Source organism: Struthio camelus, chromosome 4, assembly GCF_040807025.1.
Source record: "Struthio camelus isolate bStrCam1 chromosome 4, bStrCam1.hap1, whole genome shotgun sequence".
Lineage (NCBI taxonomy): Eukaryota > Metazoa > Chordata > Aves > Struthioniformes > Struthionidae > Struthio > Struthio camelus.
The window spans coordinates 46,251,413-46,263,636 of record NC_090945.1 but is presented as its reverse complement, the minus strand read 5'-3'; the positions used below and the strand labels follow the sequence as shown (position 1 = coordinate 46,263,636).

The following is a 12,224-nucleotide window of genomic DNA, read 5'->3' as shown; positions in this document are numbered from 1 at the left end:
CTTATTTGTCACAATAGTTTTTTCTTCCATTGGCCAAGATATCTAAAATTACATTCAATCACACCAACCAAATATGGGTCACCATAGCACGTCTAAGCGATTCTTTGCAGGTCTTTGCAAAGGTATTTCAGTTCTGAAATAAAAGAGAGGGTCTGACTGAGCACAGAATTGTTGCTGCTACAAAATGGGTGCCCTGTTTCCTTCTGGAAGCAGCTGTATTTCATTTGGCTGGAATGAATAATATACAGCCCTGCGTAAAAAGTACTTAAGAAGTGCATTGGGATCCATCCAGCCAAGACAACTACACTTTATGCTCCCCTGGAAAACAGGTAGTATAATGTCACAATAAATCATCACAGAGGAGGGGAGCAGAGTATGACTGGAGGAGCCCATCCAACGAGTATGGATTACTATGTCAGAGGCAGCAATATACAAAACTCCACAACAGGGAGAAAGAAAATACCTTAGATTCCATGCAAACGTCCTTCCTTTGGTGTCAAAACACAACCATTTCTCATTTCCATGTACGTCTCTATGAAAGTGAAAGCACTGGAGTCTTCTCCTGGATGCTAATTATAGATTTGTGACAGGCAGGTCTGAATATTTAAACTGTTCACATCAGGTAAGTCTAAATGGGGATTCTCCTCCTTTTCCCTTCTTGCCTAACTTCCTTTTATCTTTGGGATTAGGCAGCGCTGCTGTTTGCCAATCTTCCCCCCTCCTTGGGTTTCTTGTCTTGGTTCTTTTCACTTAACAGGGATTAAACCTTCTCAGATTTCATTCCAGCAATGGTTGTATTTGTGTGAAAAGGCAACTAAATAAAGAGATGCCTGCAGGTATAAAAGACATGCTTCTCACAGTATGCTAACTAGGTGACAAGGCGGGTGGTGTATATAAATAGCTCTTGTGAAAGTTAGCATAGAACAGCTGGCAGAGAAGAAAGAGTCTGTTTGTTTTCAGCCTGTAATCTGCAAATACCTAGAACTGAAATTCCACAGATGTTATCTAAAAACAGCCAAGACTTCAACTTTCTATATAGGGGCTCGTATCTCCACTGCAAAGTTTTAAAGATCTACAAATTGCAAAAAAGTTAAAAAACTGCTCATTACAGGATACACCTGCAGTGCTCACTGGGGATAGGACTAAGGCCATGACTTGAGGCCAGGCTCTGGGGCTTTGAATTCCCAGTGCAGATGCAGGGATTGGCACGGTGCACTGTGAGGATGCTTCCTGCCCCAAGCTGACTACATGGCTGCAGGCTCCTGCAGGCTGCTTGTAGGGTAGCCACAGGGAGAGAGGAAGGAGTACAGCATGCTGTGCTCATGGCCGCTCCGGAGATTACTGTTTTAGAGGGGGATATATATAGCCACAGAAGTTCCTTGTAAAGGAAAATCGCTTTATCTCATAGCTTTATTATTTGTATATGGAACTGCCAATTATTGGTTAAGATTTGTATTTACTTACACGTGCCTAACATTATTCACTCCTCTTGCAAATAAGAAGCATATTTGCATTTTACAGTCCACCCAATAGATCCAGGTAGGAAAAGAATTTATTTACTACCCACTACTCTTCAGCAGAAAGCAGAGTGACAGTGTAACAACATCTCTGCAAATTTGTTGAACAGCGTGATGCTCACTTTACGGACTCATATACTGTGGGTGCCTTTAGACACCCACTCTCTCTCAAAGAGATTTCAGGGATCTGACTTCAAATGTATTTATTAAGCTACTTAACTTGGGTTCCAGATCTAGTCTGTTGAATGAATCCTGGAAAGTACTTAACATCATTTTGATGCTGTTGTTATCCAGGAACATCGAATTCTCTGTCTTCTTTGTATTCCTTTCAGATAGCTAACAGTTAAGCTGCTTGTCCTATTGCATTTATTTTCTTAAAAGCAAAATATTTATCCAAATTGAAGAAAACAATAAACTAGCATTTTTTTAAGTTACTTTACCTTCTTGTGTTGGAGGATTAGTAGATATTACTCAAAGCTTTTTTTTGCAAGTGCTCCATTTGAGACCTTAATTTAATGATGAATTAATAAATCTACTCAATTAAAAATATGTGAAATGTAAATTTAAAATTGCATTGTATAACTACCATTATAATACATTATAACTATGCTGTTGCAAGAAGGTAATTCTTGCTTGATTCATAAATAATTTGCTTATCCCAAGGTGATGTTTCAGTTGCTCATCATTCAGTTGACTGCTGAATCATAACTCAATCTGTGCTACAGTCTTTTGTGCTAAAAGGGAGATTGCAAAAGTAGTAGCACTGCCCCTTTAACAGCATGCCATGTCAATCAGTTTGCATTGCGGTCACTAGAAAAGAGAGTCTTAGGAACTTACTTTACCTAACTGATTATCCTTGGTTCTGTAACATGGCTGGAAACTGAAAAGCGAAATGTTCAAGTGCTGTTTTAAGAAAACCCAAACACCATTTGCAGCTGGGAGAAAAAAAAAAAGCACTCTTAATGTTGAAGGACACTCTGTCAAAAATGCAAAAATGGTCACAGCACCAGATGCTGCAGCTCCAGTAATTTCCTTTAAAGATCCCTTTTGAAGCCACAGGAAAAGGCTGAGAATATGGTTCAGGTGGGAATCTGAACCCACCTTTATCAGCTGAATTCCTGAACCCAAATTCTTGCAAGTTCCAATTCAGCGACACAGTGAAATGAGGCAAGTGTCATCATGCTTGTGCCTGCTGGGTCAGAGGATCACTGTGCTCTGGGATCCCAAGTCCTGGAGTGCAGGGAGGAATTCAAGTTAAGATTAGGATTTACCATGCTGCTGGGTTAGCATCCAAACTTGAACTTCACTGGGTTTGCCCTTCCCTGTCTTCAGGAAGGGCTAACACTCAAATGTTCTGTAGTGAATGCTAAAAATCTGTGCAAAATACCTGTAAATGAAAGAAATTTTTGTAGACATATATTGAAATTCTGACTTTATCTCTGCATAACCTATGGAACAGTGGGCTTTTATTGTTAGACTTCTTAGGGTGTTTACGGAATCATGAATAGAACCCCCCCCCCCCCCAAAAAAAAAAATAGGGAACTAACTAAATAATAAACTGGGATATACCTGCAAAAATTGCTAGTCATATTTTAAAGTCTATTTTATTAGATAACTAAGACAAAATGGCATAGCTAGAATTCTAAACAACGAAGCATCTTTCGAGAATACCAAAGCTACTAAAATAACCCAGTAAAACAATTCAGAACCCCTTAATGGGGCAGCATCTTGCACAGGATGTTAAGATTTGGGGACTCACTCTTTATATGTATGTTCTACCAAAAGCAAACAGATAAAAATAGTTATTAGTAGCTGCAGTTCTGTGCAGAGGTTGACAGGTTGGGAATGAGTGATAATTATGTGGTGCTTCCATATTACCATGTAGAATGACTGCTGACATCTCTATGCCCATTAATCTTGCTTTATGTGCAATTACCTGTAAATTGGGCATTGACTGCATTTGGCAAGCAGCAACATCCTGAGACTTCTCCAGAAAATTTTTCAGTTCTATCTTCTTCTGTTTTTCATGGTCTGTTTTATAAATCTACTTCAGCATTTTTCAGTTTGCTTTCCTTTTATTCTGTACGACTGAACAGTTTTATTGGCAGAGCACTTCATACCTGGATGTTATTCAATTTATGGGATGTGTGTAAGCAAAAAATATGTCTGGGCCTTGCAGATCATGAGTGGCAGATGAGAAGGTAAGAAATATGATAATAAGGACATAGAAAATCGAAGTCATGATACATGTTAATGTGTGTGGTACAGCAATTTTTGTTTCGTGATACGGGAGGCTAAGCAGGCTTGAAGTCTCTTGCTTTATAAAGCCTATGCAATCCTTGTGCCAGGCCACAGCTCTTCAAAAAGTTATCTAGATTGGTCAAGTATTACGTAGCTAGCTGAAATTGTGTGCTGCACCTTGCCAATGTAAGATGTAAATAGGTGAAATCCCAAGGGAAGGGAAGGTAAAATGATCGCTGTAAGCAGTATTTGTTACAGGCAATCCCACGAATTGCCTAAACCATTTCAGTGGTTGAAACAGTTTGAAAGACATCCATGCCACTATCTCAACTGGGCTACACCTCAGATTGTCTAGAAGCTCCTTCTTCTTCCTAGCTCCAGTCTCCACACCCCTCGCGCTTATGTTCTGAGGGACAGGATGAGGAAATCTGTGACTCTCTAATGCAGTATCTGATGTACTAGGGGAAATTCTCCCTTGACTAAAAAAGAGGCTACTGCAATCCTACAGCCACAGCTGGGCTTCCTGGGGCCCATTCCTTTGCACACCGCATCTCCAGCATCCTCCTTCGTATAGCAGAAGATGCAAAAAGATTTAGGAAAAAGTTTTGTGGAACTGAAATTGTATGGGAATTATTGCTTTCAACAAACACGAATACTACTCTCAGATATTCTCAAGTATGTTATTCATTATATTGCTGAGCTGTAAGAAGGTTTTAGATAAAGTTCACATAAGGGCTAGAATATAATTTTTGGAGGATACAACACAATATTTCGAGGATAACCCAAAGACAGCTGCAAAATCCAGGCCACTTATGTGTATACCGCCATAGTATTGCTTTGGCTAACAGCTCCATTTAGGTCAGTTTATTCAGAACCAGAAGTGGTCTCTATCAAAGGGGTTGTCTATTAATTGAAGATGAATATGTCCTTGCTTTTCCTTTTGAAAAAGGAAAGGGAAAAGGGAAAATTTTTATTGTAATACTTCACAAGTGATTTTTTTGAAAGCAAGCTAAAATAAATAAAGTACGTGGAGGCTGGGAGGTAACTGATGGCTGTAGGTTCTCATAGTGCTTCCGTGAAAGCTAGTTCAGTGTTGAACTGTACGAGATGCTAATAGTCTGAATAAAAATGATTGTATTTTGCTCCCACTGCTAATACACAAGACAGCACATTCTCTAATAAGATACTTTGTTCTGTAATGGGGAAAAACAGAGACTGAGGTTTGGATTTCTTATTTCAAGTTAAATGTGCTTTCTGCTGGGGGAGTTCCATGAGTGAAGCAGGTTATTTCAACCAACACAGGAGGCCGGATGGGGAATTTTAAGAGACTATATATAACTATATTAGGTGAAGATTTTGATTTCACAGTTTAGTCAAAACACTTCCTGTCACTATCATACAACAACACGAATCCCATTACTGTATCTTCTGTCTCACTGTCTGTATGGACTTTCTTTTAAGGCAAAACTTTTTCTCTCTCTAGCCCGTTGTCAGGCAGGCAGCACAGAACACCTCTTTCCTCTTTCTTGTGCTGTAGAATTATTACAGCAAGCCTTGTCCCACAGTGATGAAACTAAGAATATCTATCCCTTAAAGCAAGAAATTTATTCTTTTATTGATACCACATTTTCATTATTAAGAAAAATATGATTCATAAAATATTACCCTATGGCAGTATGCAGACTTTAATATTAATGTCATTTTATTTAAAAAAAATCATCTAGAATAGAAAGGATTAGAATCAAGAATGAAAAATACTAGTAGGTGCCTGGAAGCTACATCTGTGCCCTTTGTTTCCTATCTTTTCCCATCCCATGAACATCTCCAGAAAGGCACAGTACATTCTCTTTTGAGCAAAAAGCCCTCATGGATATGAATGCGTTCAGCAGGCTTTGAGAAATGTCTAGACGGAGGTCTCACAGTTTCTCAGTCACAGTACCAAGTTGGCTGTATTTCATAACCAGGTCTTATATAGTAATTAGACAGTCACTCAGAGCACTGTTACTTAGTTCTTTTGTCTCAAAAAACATTATTTTTGCAAGATTCTGCCTATTTTGCTGACTGATCAGAAAATGAGCATTCAGATTGGTCTTGCTTGTAAAAACTATGACTGACAACACTGCAGTTCAAGAACCATAAGCCTAAGGTTATTCGTATGTTCTTCTGAATCAGTACACTTCTGTGCTGAAATCTCTAACCCTGTATTTTTAAGCTGTCATTTTATTCTTAGAAATGTTATCTCTGGAAGGCAGCGTAACTGCAGCAATTGCACATCTTGTTTCTGAAAAACACGGAAACATTCATTTTACTTATTAATGTTTTACTGTTAGATGCAGAAACTAGTTCACAGGGAATGAACGGACTGAGGATGAATGAAAATGCAAACTAGGAAGGCCCAATTACTCACTCGTGCTAGGCTGGTTCCAGAGGGAACTTTATAAGGGACATACTTCCTGTAGATATGCCCAACTCTAGAACATGGAACATCAAACATGCCACCTCCACACATCCACACCTGAAAAGGAAACAGAAAACAAATAAAAGAATGATTCATGGAAAGAGATGGGGCAAAAAGGCATTCTAAATAATGGGATATGTGAAAACCACGCACCCTCAATACACGCACCTAGTGTATTGCCTCCTCATAGCCATAGTGGTGGCTTTCTGTGCATGTTCAATAGCTAGGATTAGGTAATGCGGCAGACTGTTCTTTGTTACCTGGGACCTCATTTCGCAGAAGCAGTGGACATTCAAAATAAAAACATAAAACCTATTTAGTAGGTTAACCAACAGCCCTCCTGCATCACAAGCAAGCTATATTTATGTCACAGACAAAAAGCTGCACAAAATATATGGAAAGAGTGTTCTAAACACAGAGGAGTAAATCAGAAGTAAAAACTGAGATATTCTAAACCACCTGGCTTATAAATTGTACTGAATAGTGAATACAGAGCTCAAATATTAAGATGTTCTTCATTTTTCTAAAGAAAAAAGGAATAAAAGAAATCAATTTCCTGTTGATCAGCTTCATGCAGACAGAAAAAGAAGGGCAGGCCACTAGGTTTCATCATTAATACTTTTCATATTTAAACAAATGGAATCATCAGGAGTATTTTTGTTTGATGCTTGAGGTCTGAACAACCAAAACTCTACCCAAAATTTATGGGAGCTGCAAGGACTTGGCAGCTCTAAAAATTAGGCTGTACGATGACGGGGAGCAAGTAAGGAATTCTTCACACCTTTTAGTGTGACTAGTCTTAACAAGTATATGTGAGAGCAAGATTGCATGTTACATCAAGGGAACTACAGAAATCATGCCAGTAACACCACAGGCTTCATTTTGCATGTTTTGGCAATACAAAGCCGCTGAAGCCTAACATGGAAATTAGATGCTTATGTAGTGTACTAATAATATGCAAAACTTCCTGATTTCAAACAGAGAGATTCAACTTTGCAATAACATACCACTGAAAGCATCATGGAAATGGAAAACAACAACAACAACAGCAACAAAGAAAACCCCAAGCAGAACTTTCTACGTACTCTAAAACTAGTCACACATCAAGAGTTTCAAATTTGCTTAGAGTGAAAATACAGGTATTACAAAGGTTATTTCCTAATCCTGGGAAAACAATTTTTTTTTTTGTTCTTTGCAAGTATTAGAACAGAACGGCTGTTATTCTATATAAGGGACATTGCAGTACTTTCAGCCTTCAGGCTGTGAAGTCAGCAAAAACAAAATCACACCCAAGCTGAGAAAAAGAGAGGACAAGATTAGCAACAGAGAAAAGATTGTTTACCCATAGCTAAGAGTTGCATTATTGATTCTTCCAAATCTCGCAAAAAACTGTGGTTGAAATATTTGTATTACTACCTACACTAGAAAGCCACACTGTATCATGCGCAATTTTTGTTAAGGCAACTGGAGAGTGATCTGGTGATAATCTTTCTGTGGAAAAGACAGGATAACAGAAGCACTGAAGGGTTCTTTTATTGCCCAGTTGTAGTGAGCAGTGTTTGCAATCTCTAATAGGAAAGAATATGTATCTAAGAGCCCTCTCAAGTCATCAATGTCATGACCCCACCCCAAATATTGTGATACTGAATAGATGTTTCAGTAGCATACCTCAAACATCATCTGTGATTGTTCTTGAGATAATAACAAACGTACAAATAAAGAGTAAAAGATGCATTTAAATACATATTGCATCAGAGGTAAAGAGGCATACATGAAACATCTTCATGAATTTGGAAGAGAACTTAGGTATACCTATTTCTTATACAAAGGGATTTTCATTTCATATATATGAGTGATGGTGAAATAAGTTTGGGACTGAGGCTACAGCAGAACAGTTTATAGGAAACTGAAAGTTGTACCAACAATTTACAGAAGCTAATTCACCTAAAAATTGAAATGCTCCCAGTAAAAACAACAGAAACCAGATCCTCAGCAAAAGGTATCAGAAAATATGATCATAAATACTTGACATTCTCTGTGAAGCCTCTGGAGAACAGTGTCCATCTCCAAGACACTTCTCATTCTCTTTTGTCCTGCCTGCCAGCTAGCTATAGCTGCTGATTTCCGAAACCACAAAAGAATGCAATTCTTATGGTAGGGTATGATTAAGCAATAGTGAAAATGGACAAGACACTTTCATTGTGCCAATATGAGCTTTCTTGTTTGTGATACAGGGTATTTCTGCCTGGTCATGGCAGTACGGCTGTGAGCTGATGAGTAAACTTCAGTAATCAGAATATGCAGATACTGAATATTGTATAATGGGATACCTCAGTGCGTGACTCAAAGCAGTTGCTGAAGACAACACATAAGCCCCTGAGACTTACTGCACTATTCATACTATGAATTGAGAAAACAGGGGTTTTCAGAGTGAAGTTTTGAACTGGAAAGCAATTTAGGAAGTTGCTTCTTACAAGTCCTTTAGGTGCAAGTCCTTATAGTTGTTAGCCATAGCATCCAAGTGAGAGCTGGTAATTGACTGAGAATCTATACTGCACTACAGGGCAAAACTAAGTATAGTAGTGTAAACTTTCCAAGAAGGTTTGAAACCATGGAAGATTTAGTAAATTCATGTGTTTGACCTTGTCCTGCAGTTTCACAGAAACACTTGCACAGTCAGGTGCAGCTGGGTCGGGTGCTGCTCTGGAAACCTGCTACTTATTACCTCCCAACGCAGGGTTAGTTATCTCCTGACTAAGGCTTAGGACCTCTATCTGGATGCTTTTGGTGCATGCTAACATGTCAGATGAGGAGACAAATTTTGCATTTCAGCAGCCCAGGGGCAAAAGGTACCTGTCCTGGGCATCACTCTGCCAAATGGAAGCATATGTGTGGAGAGAATCAAGAGTATTTTAATAAATGTTTCCGTTGTGAGGATATCCTATCTGCTATCTTAGTGAACACAGTCCTTCTCAGGAACAAATTTACCAGTGGGTTTGAAATGGAGGCCCAAGTGAATGCTCTGCCTCCACGCCAAAACAGCTCATTACAGCCTAGAGCAGTCTTGCTGTAACATGTAGACATGATTTTTCTTTCCAAAAACATTTGTAAAATTTACTTCTTAAAGAAAACCTTGAAATCCTCATCTGTTTAATCTCACGTCAATTGATTCACTGGAAAACACACTCATAAACATATTAAAATTTATGAAAATGATAATGTTAATATAAGGCAAGGAAAGCCGTCATTTAAAAAAGAAATTCATTCCCCTTTCTGCCAATGCTTTGTGTGTTGCATCATTTTGTACCTCTTTTTAGTGGAAATCTCTTCTGTGTTGCTGTCTGCAAATAGCCCAGGGCACCGATGAAAGTGCAGATATATATTTAGTATTCATTACTATTTTTTAAATGAAGGTGTTATTTCAAAGGCTACAGAAGATATTGAAGTGATTACGCAAGGTTTCTCAGCCCTTGAAGAGTGGACAGCACAGCAGTTTGACTCAGAGGAAGGTCAGCTACAGAACACGCTTAAAAGACAAGAAAGCAGAAACATATACATAGCGCAGTATTACTTTAACCCAGACAACGGGTGCTGAAGTAGACATATATTGCATTTCCTCTAATGCAGTAGGATGTGAATAAAAAAAATAAAAGGAGAAAAGGAATTAGGAAAAAAAAACTCTCAGACACGCTGAGGCAATAACAAGCGGGAGGAAACACCACTTTGTGTTGGGCTTATATTTGATAGATATAAAACTTGAAAATGCTGTGCTGCACCTGAGGTGCGCCGTGTAGGGTAACTGAAATGAGTCCTGGGCTGCCTTGAAGGACGTTTAGCAGCTGTTCCTGTTTATCTTTCAGCTTCAGAATGATTTTAAAGGCATTTTTACATTTTCCTGGGAAGATCAATTCTGGCAACCCTGTGCATTTTCATTTCACCTGCGCTAAATGCAAGAAACTGGAGAATGACTTCTGTGTTAAATATTACAGATCTCCAATGTACAATGAAAGGAATTTAGGTGGTGTGGGACATGTGGTGAACTGATATCACAACACTGATACCTCTGTTAATCTAACGAGCAAGCAATAAAACTCAAGATTGCTAATGCCTCCCTCTTACAAAAGCAAGGAATTTGCTCTGTAGCCAGGGTATAAAAAACAAAACCAAAACCAAAACAACAAAACTTCAGTTTGCAATTATCAGAAGAGTAGTAGTTTCTGTGTTGACTACGTACTGTACCACAATTTATTCTCATATAGCTCCTTCCAACAGAATGTTGCAAAACACTTTATAGAGACGGTTGAGAGCAAATGGCAAGCACTAAGGCAAACTTTTAAAAGAGTTAAGTAGATTTTGTTCTCGACTGGAGCTTTGATGTCACAGATGCATTTTCTGGCTCTGCTCTACAGCTCTTGTGTGGTTTTTGGCAAATCACCTTCTTTGCGCTTCATGTTGTCTTTAAAATTGAATGCTACTTTCTCCTGTTTTTTTTTTTTTCTGCTTCATCTATTTAGTTTGTGAGTAATCCAGCCCTGGGACTGTCTGTAAAATGTAAATACAGTGCATGCTAGAGTGAGACTGCAATCCATATGCTACATCGTAATCCTAATTGCTGCAGTAAGAGACCCAATTTCTGAGCAGTGGAGGATATGTTGCTGTGGAACAGGAACAGGAACTTATAGCAAATTACATAAAAGATTGAGGAGGAACTGAATGGATCTTGAATCAGGCTTCAAAACTAATTGAAAAATATACTACTGCTGAGAGTCAGTAACAAGATAGACAACAGCAAGAGACACTAAAATGAATAGAAAAAGACAAAGAGTAAACTGCCGGCAGAGGATTATAAGGTACGTCATGTAAAGTTGTCAACATGGTGCACTGAGCATTCTGCCAGAAGACTACCCACAAGAGAGATGCATTACCACAATGGGGCTAAAAAACCCGCAGAAAATAAGAATTTAAAATTATTATGGGGTTTTTCAGTCACACTTCCTAAAATATAAGCCAAAAGACCAGACTTGGCAGTTGTAGAAAAGGAGAAGGAAGAATACTTCACTGTGAACTTTTCCATGTAGTGATAAAGTTCAGCTAAATGCAAAAAAAAAAAATTAAACAAAGAAACAATTACTGCAAAATCTGTAGTCAGTGCGGTCACAACCAGTAAAACATTTACTTGTGATGCAGTGGGATTTCATGAGAGTGATATTATAAAAGAACCACATAAACTGATGAAAACTGATGACTGTGGATATTTCAGCAACACTGACTGGCACCTCTAAAACACTGCGGAAGGTGGTAATATTCCCTGCTTGTCAATACTTTGGTGTAGATTAAAACTGCACTAACAACTCCCTCATGTTGCCCTACTCTCTATCTCCCACCAAGATTGCCAACAGTGGTGGGAATTAATAATAATGATGACTATGGTGGTAAAGAAAGGGACTCGGAGGTGTGCACTGGAAGGCAGGGATGAGGAGAATCTGGAAGATGTGTCAATGTGTGTAAGGATAAAACAGTCCTAGATATAGGAGAGTAACTTCAAAGAGGCTAGGATATCACCTCTAGTATTTTCATCAAGGTATGGTTTAAGATGTCCATTCCTAAAGAATGTCCAGTGTAAAGAGTGTTCAGCAAACACAGGAAATGCATTTCTTACCTTTCACCTCTCTATCTTTTGGAGTTTACTACATTAACAGTGTCTTTCTAGCAGGTATAAATTTAGGACTTCCTAAATAGTGGCTTCCCCGGTTATTGAGAAGAGAAGCTATTCATCAGGTCACTTCTAGCATTTTGCTCGCTTTCACAAGTTTAGTGCATGCTGAACAGTATCAGCAAGATATCATATATCTTTTTAATTAAAAAATTGATCCTGAGGTTTATGCTGCCAGAAAAATAAAATACTGTATATTATTTCTCATGTAAAAATGAATCTAAGAAACTATTTTATGAAGAGTTCATGTTTGGAGTCGCAGACTGCGGCTGCCTTGCCATCCAAAGAACGTGCA

The 12,224-nt window shown here is 38.5% G+C and overlaps 1 protein-coding gene across 10 annotated transcripts in view; it reads right to left on the bottom strand.

Annotated features, from left to right (window-relative positions):
* The window catches only part of GALNTL6 (polypeptide N-acetylgalactosaminyltransferase like 6), a 506,336-nt gene that overhangs the window by 38,015 nt on the left and 456,097 nt on the right, over window positions 1-12,224 (bottom strand). For 9 of the 10 annotated variants that reach the window (XM_068942492.1, XM_068942494.1, XM_068942498.1 and 6 more), the window contains one exon: window positions 6,166-6,273. The exons of the other annotated variant lie outside the window; for it this stretch is intronic. In XM_068942492.1, coding sequence (XP_068798593.1) covers window positions 6,166-6,273 — 108 coding nt within the window. The remainder of the gene's footprint in view (window positions 1-6,165; window positions 6,274-12,224) is intronic. 10 annotated transcript variants of the gene reach the window in all.